Genomic DNA, 18583 nt, shown 5'->3' on the forward strand with positions numbered 1-18583 from the left:
TTTAACAGAACCAGGGATTGAACTCAGGCCCTTGTGCTTGCCAGGGAAGTGCTTATTCCACTGAGCTATCTCCCCAGCCCAAGAACAGATTTGTGAAAGCTGTACCAAGAGCTAGGTTTGGCATGTGTGGACTCACTGTGTGGGAGGCACAGGCAAGCAGAGACATGAAATATATTCTTAAGTGTGTAGGGTCTGGCTGAAGGCACACATCTGGGAGGCATCGCGGGCATGCACTTGAGGGAGGGGAATTTGAGTGGGACAGCCCAGAAGCACCTATGCTCAGGTATCTGGCAGAGGAGGAGGGTGACACAGGCAGAGGACAATGTCATCAGAGCTCAGAAGGGACAGGACTGGAGAAGGAAGTCCTGAGAGCACACTGTGGGAAAGCTTTGAGGCAGGCTGTCCAGGCTGGTTCTGTGTGGAAGTGGAAGAGGGTGAATGTAGCGGAGGGGCTGGAGGTGGAACCTGAACAGGAAATGAGTCTTCAGAAGGAGGTCTGGTGGGAGGGATACTGGGAGGAAGCCTGGGGTGGCTGCCTGGGTGCCCCTGGAAGATAATGTTTTTAAGACCACATGGCTGACTGCTGATGTGCAAGATATTCACTGCAGCAATGTTGTAAAGGCATCAGATTAAAGTACAGTCCACTCATGCCAAGGAAGGTGCTCCTATTTTTAAGAAATGAGCTGGATCTATATTCTATATACTGGTTAACAAAAAAGTTCCAAATTGATGTATATGGTGTGATGCTGTTATTTGTTTTTAAAAACTACTTTAAAAAGACAGAAACTTTTTGGGTGCAGGGGTGTACCCCTATAATTCCAGCTACTCAGGAGGCTAAGCCAGGAAGACCACAAGCTTGAGGTAAAACTGGGCAATACAAAATCTCAAAAGAAAAAAGGGTAGGATATAGCTCAGTGGTTGACCTGCTTAGCATGTGTGAGGCCCTGGGTTCAATCCTCAATAAGGCAGTGGTAGAGGGCGTTGGGAGTGAGGGGAGAGAGATTAAGAGGGAAAGAGCACTTTTATATAAGAAAATTTTTGTATAAGAATATAAGGCATACTTATCAAAAGTACTGAAGAATGATAAAGAGATATTTAATATTTTCTGTAAATACTCTGATCATATTATCCAAACCAGTAAGATAAATATACATTCTGTGGAAACATCAAAGAGTCAATGAAGTAATAAAGAAAATACAATTTTTTAGGGATACTGAAAAGTTTCATTCTGTTCAACACATATGTGTTAGCTGCAGAAACTCAAAATTGCCCTTTTCTGAGTTATACTTGTTCTACTATCTGGATAGTATATGAAGAGTATACTTATGAAGAGGATAAATTCAAGGAAAATAGGAAAAGATGAGTATTTGGCCCCCCAATTTCTACTTGATAATTAAAGGCATTTTCTGTACTGTAGCTATGTTTCAAATAACAAGAAGGATATTCTGGGACTATGATTTCCCCCTGAAGTAATGAGGAGTAGACTCCTGGTTGGTGCTTTCACCTAGATTTTAGTGAAGATTTCTGACAAGAAGCAAGAAAAGCCAAAACAGAACACTTTCCCTGATATGAGACTCTTCCAGACAGATGCCTACTTGATATTTAGAAAACTTACTCTGTTTCCTTAAAATACTCAGTGTGACCTGCCCCTGTCCCCTTCAAAAAGAGACAGTAGGTAGAGAAATTGGTCCATCTGCCTATTAGATAATTTTGGCTCCATTTTTTTTTAAAGCTACAATTAAAACCCCACAGAATCAAATTTTCCACAAAGAAGGCTCTTGACAGAGGCACCTTTCAGAGGGCTGTGCTCCCAAGTTCTTAAGCTATCTGGGGGAAGCAGGCTCGGGCTTCCAAAGCCAAGATGGACACACCTGTGACAGTCTATCTGGGCTATTTGGGTTACTACAGAAATCCATGAAAATCCTAACCATTTGTTCTGGAGAACTGCTTTATCTCAAGGAACTGGAAAGAATACTTTATTTCATCCTAAAGGTACATTTACATGAAAACCTGATTTAAGACACATATCACAGTTGAAGAAACTGTGTCACTGGTATCATCTGTATGTGTAGAGAAGGCTTCAAAACCAAAGTGTGGGAGCCACCAAGCAAAACAAATGCCTAAACCTTGACCAAACTGAAGCTTCTAATAGTTCTAAATCGGCACCAGCAGATTTTTGTGTGAAAACTTTTTCAATTATTGATTTCCTGACATCTTATTAAGGATGAAAGCAAGAGGATAAAGAGAAGCACAGAGAGAACATAAGGAAATCTCAATCAACTGAAAAAGAGGGTTTTAGTTACTGCTAATTTTTTGCTGCCTTTTTGTCCTAGGCATCACACTAGCCTTTCTTTAATTCAAACATTCTCGTGTTCACATTTAGAGACCGATTTTTTGAGAGTTGGAAAAAATCATAAAACCAGGAGGTTGGTTATAGCTTTATAAGTGATTGTTTTTACTTTAAAAATTTTATTTTCCCAATTTATAAATGGATATTGCAATGGTTGGGAGATTTTAAATAACAGTAGCTCCCCATCTTAACTCCTGAAGCTCTCAGGAGCCTCCAACAATTACCACCTAGGTCTAAAGGCAGGCCAGGTACAAGGGCTTACCATGAATAACAAAAGATGCTCCTCTCACCCAGACAAGTAAGCTTGTCTTTTTTGTTTTTGTAATTTGATACAAAAGAATATCTACTCATTGGCAAATTATTTAAAGAATATAAATGACAATCTTCTTACTAGCTAATTGATTCTTATTAAGCATCTTTGGAAACCATATTAGCTCTTTTAGTATTGAAAATTTGGCTTATATTTGGCCTTTGTGACCTTTTACTATTAGGAAAAGATAGGAGCTTAGAAAAACCTCAAACATTGTCAAAAATAATACAACTGTTATTAAAGTCAATAAAGGTCTGGAGAGATAGCTCAGGGGACTAAGCACCTGCTTAGGCAAGCGCAGGGACCCGGCACCACATGTCGCGCTCCCCCCCCCACCCACAGTGAACTGGCCATGGAGACAGAGTGTGGTAGCACACACCTGTAATCCTAAATCCCAGCACTGGGGAGGCTGAAAACAGGAGAATCACTATGAATCTAAGCTGGGTAGTGAGATCCTATACTAAATACATAAATAATAATTATTATAATAATAACAACAGAACCCTAGGCTAACAGTTACTTAGTATTTCTTCTGGGTATTTACACTGCTCAGGCATTGGACCCAATAAAGTCTTAGGAGAATACATGTTCCAGTCTGCCTGGGACAAGTGCGTAACTATAAATAGGAACCCCTTCGACTCTCAAAAGTGTTGTAGTCTAGATGCTAAGTGATATAATCATCCAATTTCATACTTACAGCTACCTATAGTAGTTGGTTTGCCAGTCATTCCTACTACCAGGAGCTCTTTTTACACAGAACACTTTTTTTTTCTGTATTTAGGACATGGTGTACAAGGTCTACAGGGTCTCACTACGTAGACCAGATTCATAGTGATTCTCTTGTTTTCAGCCTCCCAATTGCTGGGATTACAGGCTTGGCTCGCCACCGTGCCCAGTCTCAATTGTGTCTTAGCACATCCCGGGGGTGGGGCTGGCACAGCATGCTGGGGATTGAACCCTGGCCTAAGTAGGCGCTTTAGTCCGCTGAGCTATCAGGCTGGCCCTTACATAGAACACTTTCATGCCATCTATGTGGGAATCTCTGCCTAACACCAATGAGTTTCTCTCTACACAGCAACTAGAATATAATGATTCAGTTTGGCTCTGACACTAACTACCCAGGATTAGTGTGAACCTTAGCTCAATCCTACAAACATTCCTAATTTCAGATGATAATTACAAATCTAGGCCTCTTTGTCTTTTTGCTGTAAGTCCAAGATTTCCGTTTGTTCAGATTTGGTAATTTTCTGCAACAGCTCACATAACTCAGGAAAACATATTACTATTACCAGTTTATTACAGAGAATGAAACACAAGAATGGCAAATGGAAGAGAAAGAGACCTGGAGGGGGAGGGACTTGGAACCTCTCAGTGTGAGGTGTACCACTGTCCAGCATCAACCCAGAAGGTCTGCAAGCTGCATACATCATGTAGCTTCCCAGAGGGTTCTTTATATTTTTGACTAAAACATCATTGCTACTAGAGATTATGCCAAGTTCTGAAGGTCAGGTGTGGGGCTCCTATGTCCACCCTTTCAATCACATGGTTGGTTCGGTGGCTAGCAGCCCAAGTGTGAAGCTCTCACAGGCCTGCAAGAGTCTCGCCTTTGGCCTAAATGCAGGTATGGTGGAAGGGCTTATGGATAAAAGAAGATGCTCCTCTGGAAATTCCAAGGCTTTAGAAGCTTGCACAAAGACTACATTTCTCACTAGGCCGCAGATTCTTGGTCACACATTCATTCCTTCTTCCATTTCTCCATGGAGTGAGTGCTCTCCATTCAGGCCTCAAAATCCTCAGGGTTCTCCAACAGTGGATTTGGACTTTGCTCAAAGGACATGGCCTGCTGATACCTTTACTCCACAGACCTAGGGGAGAAGCTCGGCAGCACTCCCAGGAGGGCTTCATGCACTAGGCAGCTTGCAGGTGGCTGTGACTGCAGCCCCAGGGGCAGAAAGGAAAAGTCAGGTTTGACATTTAGCCCAGAAATTTAAAAGCTTCTCTCAGTTACTAAATTGCCAAAGAGGAGGCGGTGAGTGTGTGCTGCTTAAAGGAAGATAGGCAGCTCATTTCTGAAAATACATGACTGTATTTGGAAGCCAAGGCCAAAGACATGCAGCCAACTATAAAGCAGATGAAATTCCACTGGTGTATTGTGGTAAGCAAATAGTTGGAAGGCTAAACCCAGGGCAGGGCACATTGGTCAGCGACAGCATGTGGTTTCTAAATGATCAGCAGCCAGCCCATTTGGGGAGCCCAGGGGCCTAGAAGGGGTCTCGGGCGGGTGGGAGTGCTGACTCACTCTCACCGCACCAACATGTGGCAGGGATGCTCTGTCTACAGGAAAATGTCCAGCTCTTACACTACTATGGGGGGAACTTATTGAGCTGAAGCCCAGGAGTTAAGACACGTTGAAGACCACCCAGCAAGCACTTCTGGACAGTCTGTCCCCTACAGATTAGCAGATATAATTTTCCAAACCAAATACATTTTATGAGCTGCTGAGGGAGGACATACTATCACAGGAGAGCGGTCTACTTGTGGGGGCCCAGGGGAAACACAGCCCCAAATTTCTGGGGTTTTACAGAGGATGCCATAGGGCATTCCACTCTTGTTTCTCTTTAATTTCAACTTCTGTTGAAAAAGCAAGACTGGATGTAGAGTTTGCTGAGACCATATTCTTTTAAAAGATATACTCATTTAAATCAGAAATGGAACCACCAGAGTAAAAGGCAGAGCATTTTAGTTCAAAGTGAGTATTATGCAGAATTGCTGCGGAGTGTAAAAAATGAAAATTGCCGCTGGAGAAAATCATGAGAACCTCAACGTGGGCTCAGTTTAGAGCTGGGAAGGGAAACATAGCACTTTATTAACTTCTAAGATGCTTATTACTTGCTGTCTCAAAAATAGTAGTATCCACATGGCTGACACTGACAAAGGTTCTACAATCTGAGGTACAGGATCTCAAGATAAATCCTGAGGGCATTTCACTGACCTTCTCAGACCAAAAAGCTACAACTCTTGTTGCACAGGTCCTGCTTTACCTTGGTCTTAACCATCCAGTAGAAAAGTATGAAGATGAAATATAGGAAGTAAAGCCATGTTGTTATGTTGAGCTGTGGGGGACTCAGGTCAATAATTTCTGACATTGCCAGTTAAACAGAAAACCCAATGATATTATGGGCTTCTGTACTCTTTTAGAATATTTTGCTGAGTTTACACACCTATAATATTCAACAACGGAACTTAAAAAAAATTGGGGTATAACTATGAATGTCCATTTTGTATCTGTGTATTCAAAGTGGTTGGGATAGATATATAGTTGCATTCTCTTAATGAATAGAATGATTTGTTCTAATGGTGTTTGTAAGTAGGATCACAAGTCTGCATCTTGTACAGCAATTAACCACTGAGAAGAATGTATGCAGTGTATTATTTGTTGAAACTGTACTTTCGATTTGATTTGAAACTGTCTCATTGCTATATGTTTATCAATAAAACTTTGAAAAGAAAAAAAAATAATAGTAACTAGGGGGCTGATGAGCTGGCTCAGTGGTCTAAAGCACCTACTTAGAACAAGCTTAGCAAAGCACAGGGACCGCGGTTCAATTCCCCAGCACCACATGCCAGCCAGCCCCGCCCCCTGGTGGGCTGAGCTGGCCACACACACACACACACAAATAAATAAATAAATTAAAAAAATAAAAATAAAAATAAAATTAGATTTCTAAAAAAAATAATAATAGTAACTGATAAAATTCCTCAGGAAATTCCAATTTACTGAATACATGGTGACACAAGGTTTTAAAGAGAGTAGAAAAATGGACTTTGTTTTTTAATCATAAAGCTGATGTGACATTTTAAACATTAAATGATTTGACTTCTATTTTCCTCTTACATTGTACTTTAACAAAATTGTGGACTATTAGATTTCACATAAAATGATCTTAAAATAGAATTTTAATTTTTTTTGAGTTACATATTAAAAGTGGAACTACTCTACTAGGAACTAGTGCCTTGAATTAACTGTGAGAACAACAGTTTTGAACTTGTTCTTTTTCCAAATGTAGTGAAAAGAATATCCATTTGAAAACAAGGGAGAATAACTCACTGTATTTTTTAAAATTTTTATATTTTTTTATTTATGTATTGGATATAGTGTCTCACTACACAGCTAAGACTCATACTGATCCTCCTGTCTCAGCCTCCCCAGCACTGGGATTACAGGCATGTGTCACCATGCCCAGGGCTCTGGGTCTAGTAGGGCATGTAGTACTGGCTATTGAACTTAGGTCCGTGCACTTGCCAGGCAGGTGATTAGACTGCTGAGCTATCTCCTTAGCCCACAACACACTTTATTTTTTATTTTGTATTTTAGGGAAGGTTCTACAGGGTGTTTAGGGTCTCACTACAAGATTGGACTCGTAGTGATCCACCTGTTTACAGCCTCCCAAGAGCTGGGATTATAGGCATGCACCACCATGCCCAGTCTCAATTGCTGTCTCAGCACACCCTGGGAGGTGGGGCCAGCACTGCAGGCCTGGGGATTGAACCCCTGGCCCCTGTACCTGCTTGCAGGCGCTTTAATCCGCTGAGCTATGTGGCTGGCCAATACACTTTAAAAAGCTAGAAAATTTAAAAAAGAAGTACAATAAAATCTTAAAAATAAGAAATGCCTAAAATGTATATACATGGTAAATATATCAGAAATTTCTTTTTTTTTCTTTTTTTTGAAATTTCTTTAAAATTGTAAAAATAAGGCTGAATAAATGGAAAGACAGACATGTTCTTGGAAAGGCAGACAGAAAATCTTTTTCACTTTTTGTTTTTGAGACAGGGTCTTGCCATGTAACCCAGGCTGGCCTTGAAATCACTGCAATCCTCCTGCCTCCCCTAAGTGCTGGGTGTGTGCCACCATGATAGGCACAAAATCCTAAGATTATAAAGATGCCAGCTGGGCTGGCCAGATGGCTCAGTTGATTAAAGTGTCTGCTTAGACAGGCTCAGGGACCAGGTTAGATCCCTGGCATGCCATGCCGGCCCTGCCCCCAGGGTGCACTGAGATAGCTATTGAGATGGCAAGGTCCTGTAATCCCAGTGCTTGGGAAGCTGACAACAGGAGGATTACTATGAGTCCAATCTGTGTAGTGAGACCCTGCAGACCTTACAGTAAATACATAAAATTAAAAAAAAATCTTAAAGATAGCAGTTCTCCCTAAATTAATCTATATCCTGAGTAAGAGTATTCCCACAAAGAACTTTAGGTGTCTTCCGTGGAGCCAGACAAATTGGTTTCAAAGTTTATTTGGGAGATAAAACAAATTCTCTGACCTGCCCAAGTCACCAAACTAAGAAAGAAAAAGAATGTAAAGGAACTAGCCCTACTTTATTTTATAATTTTTTTTTCACTAATCCTATTTATACTATTGTCAACACCAAATGGTACTAAGGGATGCATATGGCTGGTACAGGCCAAAGAATCAGAACAGAAAAAACAAACCCATTGCATATAAAAACTGGGTACATGATTAAGGGAGCACCTAAGGTCTTCCGGGGCTGCAGTGGGGTGGTCTTATGTGTCCTTAATCACACTAATGATGGCTGAAATATTCTATTACCTAAGAGCAGAAAAAAAAATCATCTTTATTTCAACAAAGAACTACAAAACCAGCCTTGTAAGACAACTAGAATTTAATACCTGACCAGATATGAAATAAGAACCTAGTGTCAATTTTTAGATGTAACAATGGTGTGGTAGCTCCATCTTTTTTTTTTTTTTTTTTTTCAGTACTGGGAACTGAATCTAGGGAGTTCACACTGAGCAACATACCCAGTCCTTTCTTTGATTTATCTTGAGACAGGGTCTTACTAGGTTGCTAAATTGCCTATGCTGGGTTCCCAATTCTGAGCCTCCTGTCTGAGCCTCTGAGTGTGCTGGGATTACAGGCTTGTGACACCATGTGTGGCTAGAGTTACCTTTGTAAAAATGTACTTTATAATAAAGAAAGGTCTATATATGTAATGACTTTCCAATCTCTTTCTAAAATCATTTAAGTAATAGAGAACTGAAAAAAGGAGGAAAAAAATGAGACAGGGTCTTACTTAGTAGCCAGGTTCCCTAGGCTAGACTTGAACTTGTGATCCTTCTGCCTCAGCTTTCCAGACTGTTAGAACATATTAACACAACTTTTATTTTTTGTCTTTTTTTTGAGATAGGGTCTCACTATGCAGTTCAGGCTGGCCTTGGAACTCACTGTGTAGCCCAGGTTGGTCTCAAACTTGTAACAATCCTCCTGCCTCATGTGCCACTATGCCCAGCTAATGCGATTTTTTTCATATATATAATATATTATATATATTATATATATAAATATATATATATTTTCATGTATTTGGTACAGAGTCTCACTACACAGCTTGGACTCATAATGATCCTCCTGTTTTCAGCCTCCCCAGCACTGGGAATTACAGGCATGTGCCACCACATCAGGTTTTGGTGGTGGGCTCAGTGTGCCCAGGTGTGTGGGGGGCAGCATGGCATGTGGTGCCACAGATTGAATCCTGGTCCCTGTGCTTGCCTAAGCAGGCTCTTAGCCCGCTGAGCTATCTTGCTGGCCCCTGGCTAACACTACTTTAAAAAACTAATATTTTTAACAAAACTTGAGGCTCAGTAGTAAATATTTTAAAATCTTATCAAATGTATAGTTATCAACTATAATCTGTCAACATGTATAATCATATTTTTAAATAAATAAAAATCCTATCAGCTTTCTACATTTAATTTAATTTTATTTAATTTAATTTAATTTATTGAGACAGGGTATCACTGTGTAGTTTATTTAGGCTGGCCTCAAACTCTAGAGAATCTTCCTGCGTCAGCCTCCCAAGTACTAGGATCACAGGTGTGTGCCACAATACCTGGCCCTCTACCTTGAAATGAAAAACATGAATGATTAGAATCTCATTTTTGAGACTAAGTAGAATCTAGCAATTAAGATAGAATTTCTTTGAATAAACAAAACATGTTTTAAACACTGCAGAAAGAGTAACTATTACCATTCTATGAGTGGGATTCATGGAACAAACCCCTATGAGGAACAGAGACCTGCTGAGGGATTCTGTGGCCAAAACTATTTCCATAAATATACTATGAAGGTATTTACCTTGCACCCTCTCATGTTTATAAGTATAGTCTAATCATGCAGACACTACATGACATCTGATGTTATTTCCCTGACACTCAAAGAAAAATATGCTTGTATATTATTACTACCTTAAAGAATTTTAAAGGTAAGTATGTTTAGGATGTAACTATGCATATTTTCAGAGATTAGATTTATTCTTTTCATCTTCTATGCTCTTGCTATCATTGGTTATACTCAATATTACTTCCACATTAAAAAAAAATCAGTAATTTAAGACGGGTATGCCTGTAATCCCTGCTAATTGGGAGGCTGAGGCATTGAGGTCAGCCTGGGTAACTCATAGGACTCTGTGTCAGACTGAAAAATAACAAAAGTCTAAGGACGTAGCTCAGTGGTAGAGCACTTGCCTACCATGCATGAGGCCATGGATTCAATCCCTAGTACGACAACAAATAAGCAAACAAACAATATTTTTAAACACCCTGATATTTCCCCTTGTGGAATATAGTAAGACACAAGTATTTTGTTGAGGTTTTCTGTAGTAACATTTTTTAAAACTTTTGCAAACTTTTCGAAGTTAAAATTATTTTTCTCTAAATTTTAGATATTTTTATGTTAAGTATATATATTTTATACAGAGTCCTCCAAAAAATGTATACACACTTCAGGCAAAGAAACAATTATATAAATATTTTAATATTAAATTCATTAAGGCATCATGAGATCAATATAAGTTATCTTTGCCTTCTACAATTACAAGGGGTGCTCAAAAAGGTGCTCAGAGTGGTGGCCACTGGCTTCTGATGGGGAACTGCTCCTGGGGTGACCTTGGTTAAAAAGCTTCTACTGAGATTGCTGCACATGCATTTTCAATCTCTTCCCTGAGGGTTGGCAGTGTAGTCGGTTTTCTGCAAAATATGATATCCTTTAGGGTCCCCTCCAGATAAAAATGCAGATGTGGGATTTTTTTTCTTGGTAACAGGGATTGAACTCAAGACCTTGTGCTTGTCAGGCTGGCACCTATGCTGCTGAGCTATCTCCTCGGCCCGAAGTCCGCAGGCATTAAAGCAGGAGAACATGTACATTATATGACTTTTATTTTCCTAAAGTATATATACATTTTTTTGGCAGGCTCTGTAAAAAATTTGACATATAATACACATTTTATGAAAACTTTTTTTTTTTTTTTTAATGTATTTGGTTGTTACAGCGTTTCACTACGCAGCTTGGACTCATACTGATCCTTCTGTTTTCAGCTTCCCCCATGCTGGGATTACAGATGTGCGCCACTATCCCAGGACTATGGCCGGCTCAGCCTGTCCTGGGGGTGGGGCTGGCACAGCATGTGGTGCTACAGATCTAACCACGGTACCTGAGCATGCCTAAGCGTGTCTAAGCAGGCACTTTAGTCCACTGTGCTATCTTGCTGGCCCTCTTTTCATTTTTTTTTTTGTACCAGAGAGCAGACTCAGGACCTTGTGCTTGCCAGGGCCAGGTAGACACTTATGCCGCAGAGCTATCTCCCCAGCCCTATAATATACATTTTATAACCATATATCCTAATACATCATTTAATTTTAAAATCAACATTTTATTTAAAGACTAAAATTTATTTAAATTTTCTTAAAGTTAAGAATGGACTACTAGCTGTGGAAAGTAGAAGCAACACATTCACTCTCTCACACAACAGCTGTTATATCAGGAAAAGATGCAACACGTGTCTCAAAGGCACTGCTAACTCATAAGACAGGGAACATCTAGTCCAGAAAAAGTGAGCTAAACTATAAACAAAAGCAGATAGGAGGAAAGTTGTTGTTCCCTTGGCTTTATAGACATTAATAATTTACCTTCTGTGTCTTAGACAACAAAATGTTTCAGATATTGTTATGGGACTAGCTAATTACAGCATCAATTTGAAGCCATTCAGAGTCTAAACAAAAAGGAATTAAATGATTTTAAAAGTAGATATAACCCATTAATATCTTGCCAAGAGAAATGTACTTACAGCAAAACCTCTAGGCTTACCTGGCCTTTCATTACTCTGAATAGGAGATTTTTCTGTGAAACATGGCCAAACCCCCAGAAGGACAGAAATTAAAAGTGTTGAAATATCAGTGAGAATTTCATGGTTCCTCCTATGACACCTGTGTGACACTAACACTGACGGCAGAAGCCACAGTGGGTAAAGCTGCTGTGCCTCAGGAAGATCAGGGACCAGCCGTCACTGTCCTTACCTGTACTCCTCACTGCCACAACCTTATAGGGAAAGCAGACCTAGTCACTAATAACCCCTGATGAAGCCCATAACTGCTACTGACTTTATTGAATTGTTACCCTTGAGAAACTTGAAAATCCTGTATAATAAAAAAGTATAGGATACACAAAACACTTCTGCTCCATGACCCAAAACAATGGTTGTCTGCCAAAAAGCACTCCTACACTTGTGTAAGCTCTGAATGTTTAAGGTTCACACAAATGTACTCAGAAGAATGACTAACAGACAAACAACAGTTACTCATCCTTGACTATTTGGCATATACTTCCCCCGCAAATAGCAAAATGACCCTACCAGTTTAAGAAAAACAAATAAAGAATTTTGTGGCCCAGGATAAATTTGAGTTTTTAAACAGAAATGAGAATCTTGGAGAATCTGTGTCTGTCAACACGAGCTGACAGCTTTCCAAAATTTAAAGGCACTGCTAAATAGACTGGTGGTAACAGCGATGGCTATTAAGTATTCACACTGTACACTGAAGTATCTCAGTGTATGAAAGATCTACATAACTCAGTGAACCAAGGTTTTTCAAACAGACTATGCATGGCACTACATAATCTTGCAAAAGATCCAAAACAGTGTATGACCAATGTATTTTAATGCAACAGAGTATGAAAAGTTCATTAACAGAATTTTAGATTCTATACTTTTACTAATCTTTAAAAAAATGACTCTTTTCAAACTTTGGTGAGGCATCAAAGCAGAGTATAAACAACTATCACAGGCAGAGTACTTATCTAGCATGTAAGATATAAACAGAGTATAAAAAACTAAGATGGCTACTAAAATAACCACCTGCCTTTGCCAACTACTTATTTGTGTGGGGATGAATTTTCTTTATACTCTTCAGCCAAAACAGTACATCCCACCAGACTGAGTATAGACGCAGATATGAAAATCCAGCTGTTGAGCCACATAATGAAATCTTGAAATGTAAAAACAATGCTACTTTTGCCATACAGTTTTTGTGGAAATAGGATCTTGCTACGTAGCCTAAACTGGCTTCAAATTCTCAATCCTCCTGCTTCAGCCTCCTAAGTGCCAGTACTTTACAGGCATGAGACACCACACCTGGCTTGCCAAACTTTTGTGTGTGTGTGGGAGGGGGAGGAGGGCCTTGGGAAAGACCAGGATTCTTCATTAAAAAAAATGCTATTTATGTTAACACATAATCAATTTTTTAAAATAAGATTTCTTTTGTGGTGCTAAGGATTGAATCCAGGGTATCTTACATGCTAGATAAGTACTCTGCCTGTGAGCTACACTTATCCCAACTCAGTACATGTTTTAAATTTAAATGTGATAAATATTGATAGGTCTAATCCACATTTTAAAGAAAGTTCTTTGGGGTCCTCAATAATTTTGAAGAGTAAAGAGGGATACTGAGACCAAAACATTTTGAAAACTGCTATCATATTTGTATAACATTTCTAACACTCTAAAACATTTTTCTAAGACAAGAGAAAACAAAGCTGTTAACATGAAAGGACATCACTTACAGCAAAAAGGCTTCATTTACAGCTTCAAAGAATTCAGGACAGAGGAATTCCTGAGGTTCATGTCCATGGTAGGTGAGCAGAGCCTCCACTAGGGGTTGAAAATCAGGTAGGGTAACAACTGGGACACAAACTTGTGATAAGGACACCACTTGTTCAGGAGCCATCCTAAGCAAGAAATAAAATAAGAAATAATTACCCTAATCTGAGAACCACATGTAACTAAAGACCCAAAATCTTCATGCTGAAAAGTTCAATGACTGGTTTTGGCCTTAACATAGAGAGAATTTCACCTATTAACTCTTTTGTTAGTGCTTAAGGAAGAAACCCTTTGTGAAGGGCCACCTGAGCAACTCTCCTTGAAGAGCAGTAATTGTCTCCATTTTGATTGGACCTGACCCTATTTCCATGTGAAATATACAGAGCTGGCTAGGATTTTTCCTTATCCCTTCAATTGGCTTTAAGCAATGCATATTGGTCTAGCCAAAGTGCTGGTGGTAGTCTTTGAAGATGTCATGCCTCTTACCCTGATAACCCACACCTGCTGTTCTTTAGTATGAGCCAGGTTGAGACAGGATGAAGAACCACACTGTTGGCTGGGATTGAGACTTGAGATAGAGGCGATGATTTCCTGTGTCTTGAAAGATTACACATCAGTGCTGAAGCACTGGACCCCAAAACATTACATAGCATCTCAATAGTATAATGCAGATTACTTTTTCTGTACATCCTTCTTTCTGCATATGACAGAGGTAAATACAGGCCTTTTACCTAGCTCAGCTCCCAGTACTCACCTACTTTCTACAATTCTCAGTCAAGCATCTTCAAGCCACTCCTCCTTCCTGGTATAAAACCCAGGTTCGGCCCTGGGTCAAGGCCTTTGCTCCAGATAGCCATCACCATGGCTGGATTTAGCACCCCTTGGCTCCCCATAACTACAAATATGCTTTAGTATCTTAATTCTCACCATGGGTTGCACTGGAAGTGGTAGATTGGAATTAATTTAATGGGGATTCCAATAATTTATCCATGGGATTACAAATATAAACTTCCTGGGCTGAGACTAGGACCAGAAATGGCTCCCTATACCCTTTAGCTGCTCTTCCCATTTTACTGTCACTTGTTACCAGGATTTTGTTTGGCATAACTATCTATAGATGCCCAACTGGCCATGCCCCCAAGAGAACTCCTTCTCTAAGTATCCTAAGCCCAGAGCTCCCTAAATGCAGCTGGGGCCTGGTTCCTCCCTTCTTTTTCCATTCCTTATCTGATCTAGTACTGTCAACTCACCTGACCTCTTCTCAACATCAATCCTACCTCTACTTCTAGCCCGTCAGGCAGAACACAGTCTCCTGACTCTCTGCCTTTGCCCTCACTCCTGCTTATCATCAGAACAGTTCCTGCAGTCTTTACCAAGCCACAACGAGTCACCTGTCTGTTCACAGCTTTGCCATATGCTGCCTCCAGGGAAAAAGCGAAGTCTTATACTAGCCACTTTGGCTTTCCCTGACAGGTCCCTGCATTGTCCTGGTGCACCCCCCAACTTTATTCTTTCTGCTTCCAGCTGCTCCGTGTAGGCCCTGCTATTCATCCTACCTGAAACGCATGGCTACTCACTTGCTTTGCACAAGTCTCAGCTCAAATGTCATTTTGTAAGCAAGGTCTTCCTTGACTATAAACCCTATCAGTGCACTGCTTGTCACATATGGCCATCTAAATTTAAAAGAATTAAATCAAAGTAAAATTAAAAATCAAGCACACAGGTTGCCCTAGCCACATTTCAAGTGCTCACCAGTTACTCGAGGCAAGTAGTGAGTGTACATGAAAACAAAAACCCACAAAGCACATCCTTTCTACAGAAAGCAGACCTGTGAGTACCCCAAATGGCCCTTTGTCATTTTTATGTGTTCAACCAGCTGATGTGATACCTGTGTACTGTCAAGGACCTTGCTTCTGCAGAAGTCTTTGGAGGACAGGTCCCTTTTTCATAGCCCTTTTGCTAGCACCCAGAAACTACTTATGCATACTGTGCCGTTAAGAAACATGTTACATGAATGACTAGAGGTAAAAGAAACTTCTGGCTGGTTATATAGCTCAGTGGCACAGTGCCTGCCTGGCAAGTGTGAGGTCATGAGTTCGACTATTCGAATACAACCCCCCCCCCAAAATAAGAAACTTCTGACTACATACTGTAAGCTCTTATTCTAGGTATTTTCATATATAATCATAAATACAGAAATGTAAATTTGTGTTTTGTGAGATACAAATAATACCACAGTTTAGAATATAGAGCTGCCCCTCATTGTTTTAGATTTGCTGCTTATTTTTAAAAAGATTGTGTGTTCTGTAATTTAACATTGGCAGTTCAGTTATTTCTAGTGTGTCACTGCTAGGAATGGGGCTCAGCTGTGGCTTCACATGTGCCTGTCTATGCCCAGGTGGGAGTATCTGGAGATCAAATTCCTTCCCAATTTCTCTTCTCCTCTTGCCAGGAATATTATTATCCACTTTTTATTTCCTTTTTTCTAAATAAAAAAAACTATTTTCCTTAGAAGCATTCAGAATGTCAACAAAACAGCCGTAACTTTATTTTTTATTTTTTTGCAATTATAGAGTGGTATTTAGTTAACAGAACAATTATTTCATATAAGCTGCATCACAGACAACTGAAGATGAAAAACTACCATCACTATATATAACTAATTTGTGTTGTGTACTAATAAGAACCTGCTTTACAATTTCATGTCAATTTCCAACCCCCATAGTGTATCAAGCAAGGTTAGTGGCCATTGAAAATACCACCAGGACAGGGCTATTTAAAGACACATTCAGCAGTATGTTGACTATCCAGAAAAAAAATACACTGTACAGCTTAAAAACAAATCTTACAGTCATATATTTCAATTTTTTTTCTTCAAAAGGAGTGAGTTATGTAGGAGGCAGGGCTTACATGCTTTATAGACAAGAAAAATACTGTGCTAGAACCAATTTATTCATCATCCTTATCCTCCTCTTCATCCTCCTGTTCATCCTTTTCCTTCTTTTTCTTTTTTCAGCCTTGATGCTCCCTTTTTCACTGCATCAAGTTTTCCTTTAGCCTGGTGGGCAGCGATGTCCTTTTCTTACTTTTCCTTTAGCTTGGCAGCCTTCTTTGGTATAGCTGTTTGTCATCTGCTCCAGTATTACACCACATTTCTCAGTTTCTTTGTGACATCACCAATGGAGAGGCCAGAATGTTCTCTTTTGATTTGGGGGTGATACACAGACCAGAACAAGAGGCTAAAGGAGGCCTCTTGGGTACATTGGGATTCTTGAACTTTTTTTTTGTTTCTCCTTTAGAAGGAGTGTAAGTTTTCATTTCTCTTTCATAACAAGCCTTGTCCACCTTTGCCATGTTTTCAAATTTTCCTTTCTCTTTAGCAGACATGGTCTTTCACCTCTCTTAGAAAACTCTGAGAAGTTAGCGGAAGTATCTGGGTGCTTCTTCTTGTGCTCCTCTCGGCAAGTTTGCACAAAAAATACACATTATGACATTTTGCCTGTTAGGATCTCCTTTGCCCATGTTTACTTGTTTTTCTCAGTGAGGCACAGAGTCAGCCAGTGCCCATCCAGCTCTCACTTGCTTTGGCGCTGTCTCTATGGAGCTCAATATACCACAATGCCTATTATCCACTTTTATTTCTTGGTTATCTGGCAGGCAAAAATTAGTATCAATACCTTAATTTGCATTTGTTGATCACTGGTGAGACTGAGTTAACTGTTACCCACTTGTTTTTCCTCTTCAATGAATTCATTTGTATATTACTATACATTTGTCCTACTTATTCCATGACTGTGTGTTGGTTGCTCAGGATATTCAAGGCTCTGAAGTGTTCATGACAGAGAAGCAATGATGATAAAGCCTCAGAAAGGAAAGAAGCAGTGAAACAACAGCTAACAGTGTCAGGCTGAAAAGCAGAGGACACATGGGAAAGGAGTGCTAAGACTTGATGAAAGGTGCCATTTGGCAGGGGTCCAAAGGAACCATACAAGCAAACCATGAGCATATCTAGAGACAAAATACTGTAAACTTAGAAAGATCAAATACAAAAGTCTGGAGCATCTGAATCCAACAAGGCGGAAACCAATGCACAGATTTCAGTGAATGTGGCAAGAGGTCAGAAAGGCTTTGGCAGACCACTGACGACAGGGACACTGCATATTCTTTAACTTAGTTTTTACATATATCACATTTATACATACAATTTTTAAAGAGTCAAATGGGGAAGTACAAAGAATTAAGATGTGTTACATACATACACCAACTCCCAACAATAAATGTAACCATTATATACTGCTATCATGTATTAGTAATTTTAGTTTTTAAATGTTGAACAGTCAAATGGCTCTTTGACGCTTATGAAAAAAATGGGCATTCCCACTCTCACTTTCTGATCTCTGAGGTAAATATTTTTGACTCTCAGTTTTTCAGATATTCAATGTTGTTCCATGGGAAGTACAACACCAACGGCAGGCACATCTATCAGGTTATGGAGAAAAATGACCTTGATATTGCTGGTGAGCATGTAAACAAAGAGGCCACTTTGGAAAACAATCAGTAGCAGTCTGTTACCACATATCTTTACAGGTTAGGGAGATGTAAACAGAATTGATTAGAAAGGATGGTTTTACTCTTGTGTATTTTTACAGAAATTAATTTTTTAAAATTTTTTAATTTCAGGACAGAGTCTACAAGGTCTCACTACAAAGATAAGACTCATAGTGATTCTCCTGTTTTCAGCCTCCCAAACGCTGGGATTACAGGCATGCGCCACCACACCCACTCTCCATCACCCTCTCAGTGCGCCCCAGGGATGGGGCCAGCATGGCACGCTGGGAATCAAACATTGGCCACTGTGCTCTGCCTAAGCAGGTGCTTTAGTTCACTGAGCTATCTGGCCAGGCCCAGAAATGAATTCTAGAGACCCAGTCCTAGCCAAGGTCCGGTGAGTGTGTGGAGAGCTTCCTGCT

The 18583-nt window shown here is 39.9% G+C and overlaps 1 protein-coding gene across 1 annotated transcript in view; it reads right to left on the minus strand.

Annotated features, from left to right (window-relative positions):
• Fancc (Fanconi anemia complementation group C) overlaps nucleotides 1-18583 on the minus strand; it is a 292800-nt gene that overhangs the window by 39930 nt on the left and 234287 nt on the right. The window contains exon 7 of the mRNA XM_004643797.2: nucleotides 13577-13741. Coding sequence (XP_004643854.1) covers nucleotides 13577-13741 — 165 coding nt within the window. The remainder of the gene's footprint in view (nucleotides 1-13576; nucleotides 13742-18583) is intronic.

This window comes from Octodon degus, unplaced genomic scaffold (genome assembly GCF_000260255.1).
Source record: "Octodon degus isolate 3935 unplaced genomic scaffold, OctDeg1.0 scaffold00184, whole genome shotgun sequence".
NCBI lineage: Eukaryota > Metazoa > Chordata > Mammalia > Rodentia > Octodontidae > Octodon > Octodon degus.